The sequence below is a fragment of the Hemiscyllium ocellatum genome, chromosome 6 (assembly GCF_020745735.1).
Source record: "Hemiscyllium ocellatum isolate sHemOce1 chromosome 6, sHemOce1.pat.X.cur, whole genome shotgun sequence".
NCBI classification, from domain to species: domain Eukaryota; kingdom Metazoa; phylum Chordata; class Chondrichthyes; order Orectolobiformes; family Hemiscylliidae; genus Hemiscyllium; species Hemiscyllium ocellatum.
In genome coordinates this window covers 84,741,655-84,762,926 of record NC_083406.1, presented here as the reverse complement: position 1 = coordinate 84,762,926, position 21,272 = coordinate 84,741,655, and the positions used below count along the sequence as shown (strand labels likewise).

At 41.5% G+C, this 21,272-nt stretch overlaps 1 protein-coding gene across 1 annotated transcript in view; it reads right to left on the bottom strand.

The window, feature by feature from the left end:
- Positions 1-11,384, bottom strand: part of LOC132816945 (anoctamin-7-like) — a 71,235-nt gene extending 59,851 nt beyond the window's left edge. The window contains exons 1-3 of the mRNA XM_060826968.1: positions 11,054-11,384; positions 915-1,082; positions 89-143 (exon numbers count right to left, since the gene is read on the bottom strand). Coding sequence (XP_060682951.1) covers positions 89-143; positions 915-1,082; positions 11,054-11,332 — 502 coding nt within the window. The 5' untranslated portion in view covers positions 11,333-11,384. The remainder of the gene's footprint in view (positions 1-88; positions 144-914; positions 1,083-11,053) is intronic.
- Positions 11,385-21,272: the final 9,888 nt, after the last annotated feature.

The window sequence follows — 21,272 nt, the reverse complement described above, 5'->3', positions numbered from 1 at the left end:
CGAAGTGTGCTTCATAGCAGAACAACCTGTATGAACAAAAATTTAAAGCATATAGATAATAACAATTGTTTGTTAAAGCTAGAGTTACCTCCTGCATCAGCAGCCTTAATATCTATGGGTATGTTTGTGAGGATGTAGTGAACCTACAGAGCAAAATAGAAAGAAGTTAATTTAAACCATGCCCTTCTTCATATTAATTTTTCAAATAGACTTTCATTTGACATTAATCTTGTCAGGGACAGCAATGAAAAACAGCCAAGTGTACAAGACTAATGTTATTTCTACATTATAAAATGGATCTGTTCCTAATCTTAGTACCTTTACTGTAGAAAGCTCAGGCACACCTTTGCCACATCCCAAGGCTCTCATTTCACAAATTTTAAACTCATTTGTACTCCACATCATAACCTATACAAAGGCCTGTTCATTTAAATTACAACACAAGCTGAATCCTGGGTAGTTTTGAGCTGTGGAAGCAGCCTGTCCAAATGTACGGAGTGTAGGCTATTAAAAGACTGGAAACCCATGTTTTTTCCAAATCTACAAGACACTAAATATTTTATGATCTCTATATGGCAAATGAGTTAAAGAAAATGGTCTGATTCATTGTGTCTTGATAAAAACAACAAACAAATTTGCTAAAAAATATACATGCTGACACTGCTTTGAATATCTAGTCAGATGTGCAGACCAAAGTATGAACATTTGGATGCTCCAAATTAGCTTTCAGGCTAGGTTAAAGTTACATCCATCACTCCAATTAATGGAGGCGGACTGGTTTGTATGAGGTTCATTGCATTTGCAATTTGACTAATTAGCATACATTTGCTAGAAAATTAAAATTTAATAAGTAATAGATAACTCTTCTGAAACATACTCCCAAAATTAAGAATGCATCATAAAATTCTAATTACAATTAGAGATCGCAGGGCAGGGCGAAAAAATGTTTCCTCATTTTCACATCCTCGGAATAGATGCCTTTTGTTGTGTTCATAGTGTGCACTGATAAAGTTGACCACGACTTCAGTTGCGAAACGAGCCATGAATCTCTGTAAGCGCCCAGGCAATTTCACATCAACACCCTTGGAACAGAACAAAACAACTGCCCATTAGCTATTTCAGGATTGTCAACCTGTGAGGTATATCCTTTGGCAATTATTACAAAAAGGAGCAAAACTATGGTCATAATCTTTTGGGAGACACTAAAAGGAATTGTTCATTTAAAATCAAAAGTAGTGCAAAAATCTACCAGGAATGTGGCACAAACTGACAGGCTTTTGCCAGACAATTCACTTCCTCTTAATTCCCACAGATATTCACCCCATAGTCCATATAATTTTGGGCAGAACTTGTGCCAAAAAGTCTCAAAATAAAGATGCATTACCTATTGCGCAGAAGATACTATTCAGTAAAACAGCAAGTCTAACCCCACATCCAGCACGAAAATGGAAAGGTGGGGCCATCTCAGTCCTTGTTTTAGAAATATGTTGAGAAAATTTGTTATAGACATATCCATTACTAAATCCATGGAGACATAGTTCCTTCCATGCTAAAACCCATAGGCAGCTTAACAGAAGTCAGATCAAAATATTTTTCTTTGTTATCTGCCTTTCCTGACACAGTCACATTGTATCTGTGGAGAAAACAAAGCTGACAATTTGAGAAGCCTTTCAGTTTGAAGTACAGGGCGATTACAAAAAGATAGGAACACAGCAAAAGGAAAGACAAAAAAAAGCCAAAATCACAGGCAAATATGTAAATAGTTTCGCTGATTGAAGCAATTCACGTTCAGTTGTTGCTGCATTTTGACAATATGCAAGTTTGGACTGACATGTAACACTTGCACTGCACAAAAGCCAGACAATGGCTATTTCTAACAGAAAGAATCTACCAGTGTGCCTTGAGAGTCAAGAGCATTACCATCACCGAATCAGCCACTCTCACAACTTGGCAGCGAAGACTGACCAGAAACTGAATATATAAAAACACTGGCTACTCGAGCAGGACAGGGGCTAGGAATACTGTAACGAGTAATTCACTTCCTGACTCTCCAAAGCCTGCTTACTATCTGCAAGGCACAAGTCAGAGTGTGATCGAGTACTCCCCACTTGCCTAGTTGGATGCAGGGTGAAATTCCAACAACATCAAGGTTGACACTATCCAGGACAAAGCAGCACATCCAGAAACATTTATTACTTCTACCACTGGCACCCAGCAGCAGCGTATACCTCAAAGATACACTGCAGAAATTCACCAAAGCTCCTTAGACAGCACCTTCCATACCCAAAGCTACTTCAAGGGCAAAAAGGCAGCAGCAGATGCATGGGAATAGCACTACAATTTCCCCTCCAAGCAAGACACCACCTAGCGTTGGAAATATATCACTGTTGTTGTTAGGTCAAAGCAGAATCATAGAGCTTTACAGAACAGAAGGAGGCCATTTAGCCCATCCATACTGGCCCCAAAAACAGCAACATAGCTAGTCCCATTCTCTAACCTTATCGCTATAGCCCTCTTAAAATTATCACTTTCAAATATACATCCAGCTTTTTCAAACCCTCCTATGGAATCTGCCTCCACACTCTCCCAGGCAGTGCATTCCAAACCCTAACACAGAATAAAGACACCCTTCCCCATCTCACTCCTACCTCTCTTGCTTGACAGTATTGAAATTGTGACCCCTAGTTACTGGAAACAGAATATCCTTCTTCACCCTGTTCAAAATTATGATCCATTCAGGCATCTCAATAAAAAGGTCACCTCAATCTTCTCTGCTCCAAGAAGAATAAGCCCAATTTCTCTGATATTGCCTATACCTATAATCCCTCATTCCTGTATTATTATAGTAAACCTCCTTAGCACTCTGTTCAGGACTTCAGTTAAAAAAGGTGCCCAGAACTGAACACAATACTCCAAATGTAATCTGACCAATGATTTGCAGAGGTGCAGCATCACTTCCTTGGATTTATAAAGAGAAAGCATCGAGTGTAAAAGCAAGGATCCTCCAAGCCTTCTTAACAACTTGCCTGGTCAGCTTCTGAGAATTATACGCATGAATCATAGGGTCTCTCTGATTCTGCACTCCCTACCAAGTTGTACCATTGAGCCTGTATTATCTCTCCATGTTTCTTCTACCAAAGTGCATTACCTCATTTCTCTGTAATGAATTTCATTTACTAGGTGTCTGTCCATTTGGCCAATTTGTCAGTGTCCCTCTGAAGTCACTAAGCACCATCTTCACCATTCACTATTCTCCCTAATTTAGTAACATTGCAAATTGAGATTTTTTTCACCTCAACATCCATCTCCAAATCATTTACGTGAAATCAGCAAAAGCAAGCATCTCAACATTGATCCCTGTGGAACACCACTTTTGACTCATCTTCAATCTAAGAAATGCTTATGTATACATACCCACTGTTTCCTTTCTTTGAACCAACTCCCCCTCTAACAGCCTTATGGGTCTACTTACAGCGAATGGATTGCAGTGGGTTCAAGAAGGCAGCTAATCATCACCTTCTCAAAAGGCATCTGGGATGGGTGATAGATGCTGGGCCAGCCAGTGAAATGCACATTTTATGAAGTGAATAACAAGCATTTTTTCTTAAAACTGCATGTCAAAAAAAAAAGTAGGAAGAACAGCAAAGATATGAGGGATTTTGCTCTGCCCATAAGACTGTAAAGTACATTAGGTCTCAAATGTCAAAGGACGAGGTGGGATAGTGGTAATGCCAATGGATTAGTGATGCAGCCCAAGCTAAAATTTGGAGATGCCGGTGTTGGACTGGGGGGGTGCAAAATTTTTTTTAAAATCACATAACACCAGGTTCCAACAGGTTTATTTGGAAACACTAGCTTTCAGAGCACTGCTCCTTCATCAGGTGATTGTGGAGAATAAGATTGTAAAACACAGAATTTATAACAAAAGTTTCCAGTGTGATGTAAATGAAATTATATATTGAAAAAACCCAGATTGTTTGTTCAGTCTCTCATCTTTTAGAATGACCATGTTAGTTTCAGTTCTTTCATATGTAAGTCACAAAACTTTTTTTTAAAAAGTTACATTCTCAAGTGCACTTCAACAATTGGTGTTATGTCGACCCAGATAAGGTATTGAAGATGTTAACTCCCTGTGAGGTTGTCTGTGCCACAGTGGTCAGACTGATTCTAATCTAAAAAAAACTATTTTCAGAATCTTACATGGATTCCTGCAGTTTTTGAGCAAAGAAAATATAATTCTGCAAGTACAAATTCACCCCACAAACTTATACATGTGTGTGTGTGCAAACTCCTCAATCATCTCGTGCACCAACTCTCCAGCAGGTGCCACAACCTTAAAATTAAAATGGAGTCCACACTCAGGCTGCACTCATAGCTGTACAGTTATGGAACATTGCCAAACAGACAAGGCGACAAAACTACACGACTACACCAAGAACAAGAAACTGGAGAAACTTGGCATCACCACTAGCAGTAGCCAAGCCTACTCTGGCACCACAGTGGATAATATCATCATCACAGGGAAGTCAATCAACTTATTGGACCACACCCTTTAACTGGAAGAGATTGAAGTCCTTAGCAGGGGTCACAATTTCTGCCCCATCACCAACGTGGACCCCATGGTTCTTACAACAGACAGAGGAATTCATCAGACAAATGAGACTCTGGGAATTCTTTCAAGATGCCAACAGTGATCCCAATGAGCCCACCGACAAATTTGAACAGTCATCACAGGGATCTGTTAAGGAGTGACAAGAGTCAACTTGGACCCCACTGCAGGACCGCTGCCCTGAGCTTGACATAAATGCTCAAACCGTCAGGAAATATATAAATACCAGATTCATCAGCTGTACCCACAAGGTAGAGCAAAACATCACTCAATCATGACATAATGCCATCCATGCTCTCAAAACCAATCACAACATTGTCAACAAAGCAGCAGATAAAAGGAGGAGCCATCGTCATTCAGAATAGAACAGATTACTGCAAGGAAGTGTACCGAAAACTGAACAACCAGGAATACTACAGGCAACTACTGGCTGATCCAACCAAGCAGCACACCCATGAACTAAAAACACATTGATCAGGACTTTGAACCCAGTTCTTCAGAGGTCCCTACACACATTCATCCCACGTATTTCTCACGTAGGTGACTTCTACTGCCTTCTGAAGATACACAAAGCCAACACACCAGGACATCCCATCGTATCAGGCAATGGGACCCTGTGTGAGAACCTTTCTGGCTATGTTGAAGGCATCTTGAAACCCATTGTATGTGGACCCCCAGCTTCTGTCGTGACACCACAAATTTCTTACAGAACCTCAGCACCCAGAGATCAGTCGAACCAGGAACATTCCTCGTCACAATGGATGTTTCAGCACTCTACACCAGCATCCCCCACAATAATGGCATTGTGGCAACGGCCTCAATACTCAACACCAACAAATGCCAATCTCACAGCACCATCCTACAACTCATCCGTTTTAACCTTGATCACTTTTGACAACCAGTTCTTCATCCAGACACATGGAACAGCAATGGGGATCAAATTTGCATGCCAATATGCCAACATCTTCATGCACATGTTCGAACAAGACTTCTTCTCTACACAGGACCTCTAGCCAACATTATACACCAGGTACATTGACGGCATTTTCTTCCTCTGGACCCATGGAGTGGAGTCACTGAAAAAACTACAGTGATATCAAGAAGTTTCATCCCACGATCAAACTCACAATGGACAACTCTCTACTGTCTGTCTCATTCTTGGACACATGCATCTCCATCAAGGATGAGCACCTCAGCATCACACTCCACTGCAAACCCACAGATAACCTCACAATGCTACACTTCTCCAGCTTCCACTTGAAATATATTAAAACAGCTATCCTCTATGGATAAGCCCTATGCATACACAGGATCTGTTCAGATGAGGAGGAACTTGATGCATTTGGACATATTCAGGGATGCGCTCATGAGAACGGGTTACAATGTACAACTAATTCTGATATGCCACAGCGAGGAACTGTAATGACCTCCTCAGGAGACAGACATGAGCTGCAACCGACTGGATTCCCTTCATTGTCCAGTACTTCCTAGGAGCCAAAAAGCTATGACATGTTCTTCACAGCCTGTAACACATTATCAATGAGGATGAGCACCTCACCAAGACCTTCCCTACACCTCCACTTTTCGCCTTTAAACAGCCACCAAACCTCAAACAGATCATTGTTCGTAGCAAACTGCCCGCTTTCAGGACAATACCATACAATCGTGTCACGTTAGACGCTGCATGAAGTGTCGGAATGTTGACACGGATACCACCATTACACGTGGGGACACCTCCCACCACTTATGTGGCAGGTACTCTTGTGACTCAGCCAAAGTTGTCTATCCCATATGCTGCAGGCAAGGATGCCCTGAAGTATGGTACATTGGCGAGACCAAACAGAGGCTACGGCAACGGATGAATGGACACTGCAGAACAATCACCCTCCCAGTTGGAGAACACTTCAGCGGTCTGGGATAGTCAACCTCAGACCTTTGGGTGACCGTCCTCCAAAGCAGACTTCAGGATGGGCAACAAGGAAAAAAGTGGCCACAAAGAGGCTGATAGCCAAGTTCGGTACCCATGGGGATGGCCTCATCCGGGACCTTGGGTTCATGTTCAAAGGTGACTCCATTACACTACAAACACACACCCACTCCCACACATACACACCCTCTTACTCTTACTCAAATCACCCCCTCCCTCCCACATGCACACACACCCACATACACAAGTTTATGGGGTGAATTTGTGCATGCAGAATCACATTTTACTTTCCTCAAAAACTGCAGGAATCCATGCAAGATTCTGTAAATCTGTTTTTTACGTTAGAATCAGTCTGACCATTAGGGCATAGGCAGCCTCACACAGGTTACCTTCAATAACCTTATCTGGGCCAACATGACACCAATTGTTAAAGTGCACTTGAGAATGTAACTTTTTTTTTAAAAAAAAAGTTTTGCAATTTACACATGAAAGGACTGATCCCAACATGGTCATTCTAAAAGATGAAAGATGAAACAATCCAGGTCTTTTTCAATACATAATTTCAGTTACATCACAGTGGAAACTTTTGCTATAAATTCTGCGTCTTCTAATCTTATTTTCCACAATCACCCGCGAAGGAGCAGCACTCAGAAAGCTAGTGCTTCCAAATAAACCTGTTGTTGTGTGATTTTTAAACTTTGTATAGCCCAAGCTAATACACTGCATACAGGATCAAATCCCACTACAGCACCTGGTGCAATTTTAACTCAGTTAATAAACTGGACTACAAGATTGGTCTCAGTAAGGTTTGCCATGACAACTATTATTGTTGTAAAAGTCTCTCTTTATCACTAACATTTTTTCCAAGGACAAATGCCTAGTCTACCTGTGACTCCAGACCAACAGTGATTTAGTTAACTCTTAAAATGCCCTCTGAAATGACTGAGCAAATTACTCCCAATTCTAGGACAATTAGGGATGGGCATCAAATGCTGCTTTTGTCAATGATACCCAGATGTTTATGAGAGAAGTTTACTTCTTTTTAAAACAAAACAGATGACGAACTTCCTGCAATTTCAAATATTAGCAAAAATCAATAGTGTATCACTCAGCATTTCTTCATTAATTGTGCACTAGAACAGCCAATGAGCAAATATAAAGACTGATAAGAGCACTAACAATTCCTGAGAGTTACAAACTCAAAAAATGCTAGAAATTCTCAGCAGCATCTGTGCAAAGAAATTCTGCTGTGCATTTTTGGCACTGTTTTTATTTCAGGATTTCCACCATCCACAATTCTTAGCTTCTGAATTCACATGAGTCATACTCCTGCACAGTGTTTAGCTGGAAAAGATGGCAAAAATCTATTTCAGAATATGTTTACTTGCATTGTTTTCCATAAACTGGTGTCTAAAATTACTAAACGTGGAAACAGCCTATGGGAAACCAAGATAAAGTTTAAACAAAATTTGTTGCAAAATGCAGGTGGAGACTATTTAGAGTCAGAAACAGACCCTTTGTCCAACTCGCCCATGCTGACCAGATACCCTAAATTCATCGACGCGCATTTGCAAGCATTTGGCCCATATCCCTCTAAACCCTTTCTATTCACATATCCAACCAGATGCCTTTTAAATGTTGTAATTGTACCAGCCGCCACTTCTTCTGGCCGTTCACTCCAAGTACGCAACACCCTCTGTGTGAAAAAGGTCCCTTTTAAAAATCTTTCCACTCTTACCTTAAGTCTACGCCTTTAGTGTTGGACCCCACTACCCTGGAGAAAAGACCTTGACTGTTCACCCTATCCATGCCTCATGATTTTATAAGATTCATAAAAGGTCATCCCTCTGCCTCCGATGCTCCAGAGAAACAGCTACAGGGAGAGGCTGAATAGGCTGGGGTTCAAACCCTCTAACCCTGGTGGCATCCTTATAAATCTTTTCTGAAACCTCTCAAGTTTAACAACAGCTTTCCTATAGCGAGGAAACCAGAATTAAAATAGAGGGGTTTTGAAAAAGAAAAAGTTAAGGAATATACTTTGTAAAATCTTTCCTTATGTGATGAATTTAAAATCAAAATGGGTTGTTATATCGCAGGGAAATTTTTGGCACAAGTACTTAAGACTATGCATACTGTTGCTTTCAAGAAGAAAAAAAAATACACTTTGATAAAATAGAAAATACAGGGCTACAGAGATTAGATTAGATTCCCTACAGTGTGGAAACAAGCCCTTCGGCCCAACAAGTCCACACCGACCCTCCGAAGAGGAACCCAACCAGACCCACTTCCCTCTGACTAATGCACCCAACACTATGGGCAATTTAGCATGGCCAATTCACCTGGCCCGCACATCTTTGAACTGTGGGAGGAAACCGGAGCACCTGGGGGAAACCCACACAGACATGGGGAGAGGAAGGAAGCATGGCAATTTAATTTTGAATTGCTTTAACATTGATTGTGAACAAAAGAAACATACTGTAGTCTGCTGCCACCCAGCTCTTCTCAAAATGAGATAATGCTTCGAGCTGAGGGTTCAATAGATGCAAAACCTATACTTTAGACAGGCTTCTGTGCAGCATACTCTGAGTTGGCACATAAACAATTGATCAAACAATCCTCACTTTTTAAAAAATAAACTAAATTCAAGCGTAGAACTGAAGGGAGTTGGTAGGCCGATAAAACAGATCTAGGTCACTAGATTACTTAACCATTTTCTAGCGATGAGATTAGATTGCAGACGTGGTTAATCCTTTCCTTGTGCTAAGAAACCGAGTTGCAATTGAGGAATTGGAGAGGAGAGGACTTAAATTTTGTAAAATTATATTTACTCAGGGATTTAGTTGTCTATTTTCTCTGCAAACATTTCAGATATTCTTCTTAGAGTCAATTTACTCTTTTTTTCGTTAAAAGCAAACCAATTCACTTTTGGCAAGACCGGCGGCTTCATCTACTTTGTACCACTATTGCAGAATAAAGTGCACACCTTGCCATATCCAGGAGCTCAATGAAGAGCCACTCAACACAAACTCATCCTAAAAAACGGTATGCAAAATAAATAACTTGAACGTCTGTGTTTGCCCAGAAGCTTTGCAATGAAAGAGGTAATCACCACAAAGAATTTTCACTCATAACAGCAACCACGTCTCAATTGTTGTTGTCCTCTGAAGCAAAGTTCCAAATTTCAAGACTTTCACCAGGGATCAGACACAAAAATCAAGGTTGGCACACCTGTGCATTTCAGAGGAAATGCCAGCATTGAAGGTGCTCTCTTTTGGATGGGGCATTAAACAGCGAACCCATTTGCCTGCTTAGACAGACACAAAAATCTCACAGGAGAAAGTGAGGACTGCAGATGCTAGAGATCAGAGCTGAAAAAAAAATGTGTTGCTGGAAAAGCGCAGCAGGTCAGGCAGCATCCAAGGAGCAGGAGAATAGACGTTTCGGGCAGAAGAAGGGCTTATGCCCGAAATGTCGATTCTCCTGTTCCTTGGATGCTGCCTGACCTGCTGTGCTTTTCCAGCAACACATTTTTCAACAAAGATCTCATAGCACTATTTTGAGGGTGGGAGAAATATTGGGCAATATTTCACTTTAAATTAAAATTTTTTTAAAAATCACAAAACTGAAACAGAAATTGTCAGAGGAACTCAGCATGCCTGACAGTATCTGTGGAAAGAAAGCGAGGTAACATTTGGGAGTTTTTGTTCATAAATAGTTGCCACATTTCCAACATTACAACTTGAATACGCTTAAAATACTTAATTGCCTGTAAAGGGCTATGAGGCATTAATTAAAAGCACTGCACATCGTCATCAATGGAATTCTCCTTTAGTTATATCTAAATTGGTAACATTGGGATTCCGTCCTAATACAGGTATACCCTCAAAATTAATTCAGTTAATTCCCTAACCTGATGCTTCCCCGTTGAGGGAAGCACGTTACCAATTGAAAAATTGGGCTATTTAACGTGTTGAAAGGTAATAAACCAGCATATCAATATTGATGATAAAAGCAGAACCTGCTACCAACAGGTCAGGCGGTACTTGTGGAGACTGAAACAAAGTTATAGTTTCCGATTGATCAATTCTCATGAGAAGGTCAAAAGGTCTCCGACCTGAAGCATTAACTTTGTTTCCCTCTCTGCAGATGCTGCCTGATAGTTATGAATTGTAACTTTTGTTCCCTGCAATGTAATTTGTCACTCCAATTTAAAATTTGAGCATCTCCACAAAATTGTCTTTAACTCAGGTGAAATAATTAATCCTCCCAAATGATGAAGAACACTTAAACTAAAGACATTGCAGTTTAGGAGCAGCCCAGCCTCAAGCTTTACATATTTCTCCAACAATATCATTTCCCCTCCCACAGAGAAACACGTTTCTAACAAGCGGGAGTTGATTAAAGCTGGAGCATGGTTCCAACAATTAGAAATAAAGTTAAATTTGGAGACAGGCTGACATGGCAACCCTCCCGTCTAATGCAGCTAATATTTCACTAAAAGGTCAGTGTAACTCTACCTCTGCCAAAGGCATCTTCAATCTCATCCTCTCAGCTGTTTGGCTTAAGAGCTCAAAGGGAGCATAGATTTTAACAATTCGATACTTGTCTTTGGCTACTTTCCGCTGAGTCTCCGCTTCTATCTCCCAGTCCTCCCTGGATATATTGAGCTCTAACTGCAGCCCGGTGTTCTGCACCTCTCTCAGAAACTCCATCCTCTGCGCGGCATAAGGATCACTGCGTCCAACCTCATATTCGTAGATTAACACATAGTCAATCACGGGGAGATTTTCCGACATTGTCGTCCGCGTTGCCGTTTACACCCCCCGGCGACACGTTCAGCTCAGGATAAGCTTGTGAGCAAAGTGTCAGCTCCCACTGGACTGCCCTGTATATGTAGCACAGCGGCTCCCCAGTGCACCCATTGGCAACGCACTGCAAGGGGTTATCTTCAAACATCACTCTTCGCTCTCAAACGCATGCATCCCAACGGAAATCCGATTGTGCTCCCCTTCCCCTTATATTAAAAAGAGATTGGAAGCTGTTTTTGAGCAACTTTATTTTACTTGTCGAGTTATTTGTTTTGTTCTCCCTCCCCTCCACTTCCTACTTGGTTCCAGCGTCATCCTCTGGTTGGCTAGAGAGGAGAGGAGAGAAAAACATTTCTGCTCAGGTGTACTTACAACCGAGTAAAACTCCTACATGCAACACCTGGGAATAGATCCGAAACTGGTTGAATGCACAGAAGTGGTATATACTTTATAAGGGGAGGGGAAGTTGGTTAGGGTTGAGTTGGGGGGCTGGGGTGGATGGAGCTTTGCAGAGGACAAAAGCACAGAGTCGGCCTCCCAGAACCCAGATTTGATATCACCATTGCTCCTGGATTAATAAATGATAGACTCATTTATTAAGTGCAAATAAGTTAAGTTTGTTGAAAATGCCAAGCAGAAAAATTCCATAGCCATAACTCAAAAATGATTAAACCATGCAACTATCTGGGCAGATTAAAAGCCAGTTAGATTAAGTGTCATCCTACAGATAATAAAATCAGCGCAGGTTCCCCACAATTTTTGTTTATTTCAAAAATATACTTTATTCATAAAATTATTTTGATATCTATACAATTGGTCATGTCATTCTTATGCACACATTGCATGTTTTTACATACAGAGGTCAGAATTAATCATTCATATATACAAGTCTGTACATTGACCATCCAGATATTTTGCTGAGGCATCAGCAGGGCCCGATTATTGAGTGGGCCCCCTGTTCTTCTTAGGCAGGCAGATCTTTCACGGTGGTCTTTCCCCACTGCGCCTTGGTAGCAACTGCCGCAAGCTTCAGCATGTCCCTCAACACATAGTCCTGGACCTTGGAGTGTGCCAGTCTGCAACACTCAGTCAGGGTCAGCTCCTTCAGCTGGAAGATCGACAGGTTTCGGACAGACCAAAGAGCGTCTTTGACAGGTTCCCCACAAATAGCATTGAACCTGTTTTCCAACTCAAGCTGTTCAGAGATATTTTATACATCCCTGGGTCTTGAACCCAGCCTTTTGGTTCTGTTGGGGGTTGGGTGTGTGTGTGTGTGGGGGTGGGGGTGCTTAGTGATACTACCACTGTGCTACAAGAGGGCCCACGTGAATTGTGTTGAAATGGCAATGGAATGAAGTGAACTTAGTAGGTTCCATTGCTAAATATTCCCAATCAGTCTAAAATGCAAATCTACAAAATTTCTCCTGAAACTCCAGCCTTGTGAATAAAAGATGCCAATGTTTCAAACTGATTTCTGAGCAAAATAGTGAAATCAAATTATGATGCACTTATGACTAGACAGATGGAGACTGACATTTAAGTGCACAATTCATGGATTGCTGCACTGTCAGGGATCCTACCTTATAGATGGGAAATTGAGATCTTGGCCCTTTTTACACTCTCAGATGAAGGTATAAGATCCCAAGATGCTGTCAAAGAAGAGATGTGTTTTCCCTGTGGTCCTGGCTAATATTTATTTCTCATCCTGATACCATGAAATTTCATCCATGTTATTTGAAGGATGTCTTTCTTTCCTTAGGGTGATAATATTTCCACTTAGGAAAACTGTTTCATGTAAAAATGCACATTTCCTTTTAATACTCTATCCGAACATTAAAGATTAGCTACCAAGGGAGGAAGAGACTGTGAATGTTTCCAGTTGTATACTCTCTTGAATGATCAATCAAAACAAATTAACTAATGGAACAAAATTAACTAGTGACAGCCCCTTAAAAGGATGTAGAGTTTCTTTGACAGAAAATCAATGCCAGGCTTAGATAACAGTGCAACTTGATGCATCCAGCTTTACACTGAACTATACATAACTAGGCAGGAGGACAAAGTAATAAAATTGGAGACAAGCCAAGCAAGAGTGGAAGAAAATTAAAATTCAGCACAACTGAGGCCCTCAGTGTTAATTGCATAGAAACTTTCTACAGATGAATCAGATTTTCATGTCTATAATGATACAGATTTCTACATATATCTCCTCCATGTTCTGTTTTAAAGAAATGATTTAATGGAAGACAAATATTTGGACAAGGCAAATAAAAGTTGTGGTAAATGGTTTTCCACACTTGAATATTAGAATTCAGTGTAAAATTTCATAGTTTGCCAAATTTGTGGTTGTGGCAAGTAGAGAGGATGATGCATATCAGCCACATCGGGACATTGGTGAACAGGCGAGACAAAATTTGTCTGCCAACTGTCTGTCCAGAGAAGAGTAAGGTGAATCATTTTGGCAGAAGTGACAGAGTGAAGTAGTAAAAAGTTAATGATGCAGTTCCACAAAATATGCAGGAACAGAGGGTCCTGGTGGTTCGTGTGCACAGATCCTTGAAGATTGCAGGATTTATTTGAAGTGGCTCACAAATCATAGTCGATGTTGGGGTTCATAAGTATTCATAGAATCACTACCATCTAGAAGTAGGCCATTCAGCCCAAGAAGTCCACACTGACCCTCCAAAGAGCATCCCATCCTGACCCACACCCCTATCCTATCCCTGCATTTCCCATGGCTAATCCATCTAGCCTGCACATCCCTGAGCACTATGCACAATTTAGCATAGCCAATCCACCTAACCTGTACATCTTTGTACTATGGAAGGAAACCAAGCACCCATTAGAATTCCACACAGACACGGGGAAAAAGTACAAACTCCACACAGATATTGCCTGAGGGTGAAATCAAACCCAGGTCCCTGCTGCTGTGAGGCAGCAGTGCTAACCACTGTGCCACCCCTCATGTCTCAAAACCAGAGATAAAAGGAAGAAAGAAGATTAACCACTCCCATGGGTTGGGTTCAGCTTTGATTCATGAATTAAAACATTTAGCACAATGAGGAACAAAATCTTAAGGAGTTTCTTCCATCTGCTCCAAATCCCATAACAGGTCAAGAGCATGGGAATGGAAGTGTAGCCAAAAATAGAGGAACCACAATCTATCACATTCTGTGTTTACATGGAACGTGAATTTATCCAGATTATAAATGATGAAACAGCTTGGGAGCTTGTGAAATTACTTCCATCAGATTTATTAGCACTGTTGCAAAATGTGTTACTAGAAAAGCACAGCAGGTCAGGTAGCATCCAAGGAGCAGGAGAATCGACGTTTCGGGCATAAGCACTTCTTCAGGAATGAGGAAGGTGTGCCAAGCAGGCTAAGATGAAAGGTAGGGAGGAGGGGCTTGGGGGAGGGGCATTGGGAATGCGATACGTGGAAGGAGGTTAAGGTGAGGGTAATAGACCGGAGAGGAGTGGGGGGCAGAGAGGTCCTGAATGGAACACCTTCCTCATTCCTGAAGAAGGGCTTATGCCCAAAACGTTGATTCTCCCACTCCTTGGATGCTGCCTGACCTGTTGTGCTTTTCCAGCAACACATTTTTCAGCTCTGATCTCCAGCATCTGCAGTCCTCACTTTCTCCTACTTTATTAGCACTGTACCTTGTAACACTCTTCTTACCAAATTGCTGAAGACACATGGAAGGTTTCCCAGGCATAAAACCTTCAATTGAAGAAAACAAGGGCAAGGAAAAAATTGTGCAAGAGTAGTATGTACGCAACACCCCTCTGCATAGAGTCAAGTGGGCTGAGGGAATTTCAAAGAGAAGCACAGACACCAAATAACTTCAAAATCTCTGAACCAATGACAAATTCTGTTTAAATGGCATCACCTCGGTCCTCAGCACATCTAGTGTACTCAGGACAGAGAGCAACTTGTAACTCCTAAATAGCTTTGCTCACAAGCTGGACAAAGAACCAGCACATTTTCTGCTGATGGCTCTGGGAGCATCCAACTTGCTTCTCTGCCATCCAATATTTCTTGTATTTCTGTTTACCTAGTCCTCCTCCTTGCTAACCATTTGAGACCTTGCTAAAGTTAACCAGCTTGAGATGTACACTCTAACATACCTTAGCTCCTGAAATATGGTCACCATCACCAACAGGGGTAGCTCTGGCCAGAAAGAAACATTTTTCAGACCCTAATCAGATCCCACTAAAAGACAGGCAGTTTCTGCAAGGATGCTTAGCAAAGTAAAAAGCTGCAGTTCATACATCAATGTGCAGCTGGTGGAAGAAATAGGTCATCAGTGCTGACTACCTAGGGCTCTCCATGTTCCAATATCCTTGCAGGGTCTGTAAGTGGAATGTTGTCATTTACATTCAAATAGCCTCCCTGCTGGCCCTGAAACCTATGGGGTTTTAAGGGGTTTGAAAGGATGAATGCAGAGAAGATGTTTCCCCTCAGAGGAGAGTCGAGGATTATTTAAGGCTGAGATAGATAAATTCTTGATCAGTAGGGGAATCAGAATTGTAGAGAAAATGAAGAAAAATGGACATGAGAAATTTTGGATCAGCCATGCTGGAGCAGGCCTGAGGGACCAAACAGCCTCCTCCTGTTCCTACTTCTTATGATCTTATGTTGTCCCTAAATTGGAGACTCAGAACTGTACCAAGGAAGCAATGTTCGGAGGTTTGATCTACTTTGCCCATTGCTCCAAAATTCACCAATCAAAATAAAATTAATGTAATAGAAGTTCTGTTTTTGTACAGGAAAGAACCCCAAGTTAAAATGAAAAGAAATCAAGCATCAAATTAAGTAATATTTCCTTGCATTTCAATGCAGTCCAGTCTTTCACATGTCCACTAGCCACACTGGCCTAAAATGTATTGACAGACACCACGTGTCCCCTCCCTGAGACACCAAGTGGGGATAAAGCCATGAAAAAAGGGTCAGCAGCCAGACAGACTAGCCCCAGAGACCACCATACAGCTGGCAAGGTCTAAGCTCGGAGCCTCAAGAAGGTCCTCTCTCAGGAGCATGGGGTACTGAATTGCTGCCAAAAAATTAGGCACAACTCCTTCAAATAATGGAGCAGCCATACTAATATCTCACATTCTGTAAGAATGTGAAATATGGAATAGGATTGTGAAAATTGCTGGCATCCTACAAGTCTATGAATCAACCAAAAAATCTATTGCACAGCAATGGCCCAGATACTTGTCTTCACCTAGCTTCCAAATGTAATGGAGAGGAGCTTCCACGAAAACAATCTGCCAGTGGGAACCACCATCTCCACCTTCACACCAAGATGCTCTTATCCAGTTAGATGACGAGGGTGAGGAAATAGAGAATGTACAAAAATACTACTAGACAGGAAATATCTCCATGCAACACAACAAAATTATATTTATGTAATGCTTTTAATTTGGTAAAACATCTCAAAGAGTTTCACTGGAATAAGGTTGTAATACTGGTGGAGGTTACTGAGAGGCTACGGAGGGTTTTGAAAACATCAATGTGTGTTTAGTATTGAAGTTTGTCCATTCTGGAAGCCGATATAAATTACCAAGCACTAGACTAATGGGTGAATACAACTTGATTCAAGAATTTTGAAATCTCATGCAAAACTCTTGGTGATGGCATTGATATGTGGGCGGAACAGTGGCACAGTGGTTAGCACTGCTGCCTCACAGCGCCAGAAACCCGGATTCAATTCCCGCCTCAGTTGACTGACTGTGTGGAGTTTGCACATTCTCCCCGAGTCTGCGTGGGTTTCCTCCAGGCGTTCCGGTTTCCTCCCACAGTCCAAAGATGTGCAGGTCAGGTGAATTGGCCATGCTAAATTGCCGATAGTGTTAGGAGAAGGGGTAAATGTAGGGGAATGGGTCAGGGTGGGTTGCGCTTTGGCGGGTCGGTGTGGACTTGTTGGGCCGAAGGGCCTGTTTCCACACTGTAAGTAATCTAATCTAATAAAAAAACCAATCTCAGCATCAACTCGGAAAGTGACATTGTAAATTTGCTTCAGTATTTGACAGCTACAAGGAAGAGAGATAGAGTCAGTAATCATGGAAAAGACTGTCCATAATCTTTGGTTGGAGGAGCTTTCTGTTCATTTATAACAGGATTTTGGTCAAGTAGTGCATGGTCCCACGTATGGGTGGGGGGATTAGAAGATCTGGTGGGGAGAATGGGGTTTGCTGTTGGGTCTGTTGGTGGGGTGCAAGGGGTTGTTTTCTGGTCAGGAGGATGGTTGTCATTGATCTGGTGACGGTAAGGAGTCAGGAGAGCTGGATGCATGGATGATGAGTCAAAGGGTCAGCTCAATAGTTACTCAGAAGTTACACTTGGTTTTTAATTCCCTAACCATTCCTAAGTAACTATTAATTGAAGGGGAACTTTCTGAATTCTCTGCTTTTAATGAATTCTTGTAGAGTTGTCCAGGCACAGAGGAATTGCCCATTGAAATCTTCAATTTCCCAGGCAATTCTCATGGAGTCTGGGCTTCAGACTGGTCCCAATGTGCAAATCTAGATTAGTGTGGTGCTGGAAAAGTACAGCAGGTCAGGCAGCATCCGGGGAGCAGAAAAATCGACGTTTCGGGCAAAAGCCCTTCATTTTACCTAGTTTTTACCCAATGTGCAACTCCAGACTGTAAGTGGCCAAAAAGTTAAATAAATAATAATTGGTTTAGTTTGAGTGTCAGCAATAAAGTAATCATGTGAATGCATCATGTTCATTATCCAAGTATATGACAACAAAACTTTTGAAAGATTACAAAACCTTTTTCCTCCTTATGATGCTTCCATGCCCTCCCATGAGCTTCTTATGGATGATCACATGTATCATAATTGGATGTAGTGTAAGTAGCAACAAATAATTGCTCTGCCCTGGGCCTTGTGGCCAGCCACGGAGTGCCTTTCACTGTGCTGCAGGCACCGGAACAAAAGTAGTCACTCTTTGGCACCCTCCTGCCTCTGCTGATGCCCTCTCCTCTATGAGTATTCACTGGACCTTGCTAATGCAGATGCCAGCAATACCACCGGGTGCCACACCAGCTCAAATTTGACTCTGCTGTCAACATGGGTCTGCTTTCACCCGACCTCACTGATGCAGCTGCTGCTGATGCCACCAAACGTGCCTCCACTTCCACCACTTCCATCAACCTGTGCTGGACACGGACACCCTGGGAACCCAAGCTTACCTCTGCCGTAGCAGCCACGAAATGGCGGCAGGACTGCCTCATCAATGCAGAAGCCACCAGGAACCTGCCTCTGATGTCGCCACAGGTCCGTGCGACACCCACTCAAGTTCACACTGGGCCGACTTGCCTCTGCCAGTGCTGTCACCGTGACTGAGCTTTTCAACAAGAGGCAAGTAAATTAAGACAGAAAAAAAGAAAAAACAATGAGAAAAGAGAAAGAAGAAAACAAATGAAATGTTTGCTATAGCTGCAGAGGGCCTGAATGAAGCATATCTGGCCTATGATATGCAGTTTTGCTTTCCTTACCCAATGACGGAGATAATTACAATGGAAACAGTTATAGAGTCCCATAGGGATGTACAGCATGGAAATAGACCCTTCCGTCCAACCCGTCCATGCCGACCAGATATCCCAACCAATCTAGTCCCACCTGCCAGCACCTGGCCCAAATCCCTCCAAACCCTTCCTATTCATATATCCATCTAAATACCCTTTAAATGTTGCAATTGTACCAGCCTCCACCACTTCCTCTGGTAGTTCATTGCATACGCGTAGCACCCTCTGTGTGAAAAAGTTGTCCCTTAGGTCTCTTTTATATCTTTCCCCTCTCACCCTAAACCTATGCTCTCCAGTTCTGGACTCCCCCACCCCAGAGAAAAGACTTTGTTTATTTATCCTATCCATCCCCCTCATAATTTTGTAAACCTCTATAAGGTCACCCCCTCAGCCTCTGACGCTCCAGGAAAAGCAGCCCCAGCCTGTTCAGCCTCTCCCTGTAGCTCAAATCCTCCAACTCTGGCAACATCCTTGCAAATCTTTTCTGAACCCTTTTCTTGGTTGACTCTTCAGATAAAGAAATTGTCTTATGATGAGGAGAGTAGTTTAGAGTTTAGATAAATGAAAGGTTATCTTCTGAAAATTATGAGGTACTGAGGGGACTTTACAAGTTTGATATTGGGTGGATGTATCGCCTTGAGAAAAATTCTAAAACTAGGGGTACAGATCAAAAATAAGAAGTCTCCTTCTAAAGCAGAAGTAAGGAAGAATTTCTCCTCTCAGTGGGTCATTAGACTTGAAGCTCCCTTCCCCTGAAAGCAATGGAGGCAAGGTAGAATCATTGAATCATATGGTACAGAAGAGGCTCTTTGGCCCATCAAGTCTGTTCTGGCTACTTGGTCAAACTTTGTGTCATCTGCAAACTTGCTTGTCATTTCTCCCACACATTCGTCAACATTTTATATATGTCACAAACAACAAGCGCCCCAGCACTGATCACTATGGTAGGCCACTGGACACTGGCCCGTGGCTGTCAATCATACAATCAGCCTCTGTCACCATCCTCTGCCTCCTGCCATTAAGCCAATTTTGAATCCAGGTGATTGAATGTTTCCAAGGCTGATTAAACAGAGTTTTGATCAGTATGAGAATAGAGGGTTTTTTGGGATGGAAAGTGGAGTTGTTTGTGGTGGACTGGGGTATGCAGGCTGGAAAGTGAAGTTGAAGTCTCAATCATGTCAAACATGACATTCTTTTAATTAGTGATGCCAGATTAAAAACTACTCCAGTTCATATTTTGATTGCTCAATGGCCAAAAAAAAATTCACTGATTCCGCAACATAAGAACTTTTGTCCAAGCTATATGAATGTTATGTGTCAATTCAATAGCTCATTTTAAATGATGCACATGGTATCAGTATTACTGAAAGATTAAGAAAAGAAAACTAATTATAGCTTACAAAAATGAATACCTATTCAGTTTGTATAAAACATGTACAATTTTTATGTGGTATGCATATGCAAGTAGATAAATGACAAAGTTGAATGATAAGGCATGTTCACTTGACAGTATGTAAATAATCTTTCAGGTTGTGTGACAAGTTAGAAAAAGGAAAGAAAGAAATATTTGCATTAATATAGCAGCTTTCATGACCATACAATATCCCAAAGCACTCTATAGCCAATGAAGTACCTTTTGAAATGTAGTCACAGTTCTAATGTAGAATCCCAGCAGCTAATTTGCACATAACTATCTCCCACAAAGAGCAATTTGTTAATGACCAGCTAGTTTGTATTTGTATGATGTTGATTGAGGGATAAATATTGGCTAAAATCAATAGGTATAACTCTCTTTACTTCAAAATCTTGCAGTAGGATCTTGTGTAGCTATCTAAACAGCAAGGGTGAACTCAATCTAACATCTCATCCGAAAGACTGCATCTTTGACAATGCAGCATAATCTCAGTGCTGCACTGGAAGTAAACTTTGCCTGTGCAGGAAGGAGAGATCACATCCGTAGTGAAACATACCCCCAGTGAGCATATTGTTTGAGGAATTTGGAGGCAATATGGGAATTTGGTGCCCATGGGAAGAGATGCTTTTTGCTTGCTTTTTTTAATGGCACATAGTCTGTAACTTTTTTTTAACAAGATAAATTTAAGCCTAGCATCTGCACAAAAGAGTGACATCACGGTAAAACCGTAAATTCATTGATTGATGATAGCAGCTAATTTGACTGTCTCTTACAGGTCACTTTCATATTGAAGCTAAATCATAGAAATATTTACTGGCTACAAACTAAAAGATCAGCACAAAATTTTTAAAATCAAATTAAGAACTATATAATTAAAATAGACATGCTGAGCCAGGCGATTTGTTGTAACTGCATAATGTGGGTGTTGATGGACCCCATTGTGGTTCATATTGACCATGTTTGTAACAGGTCT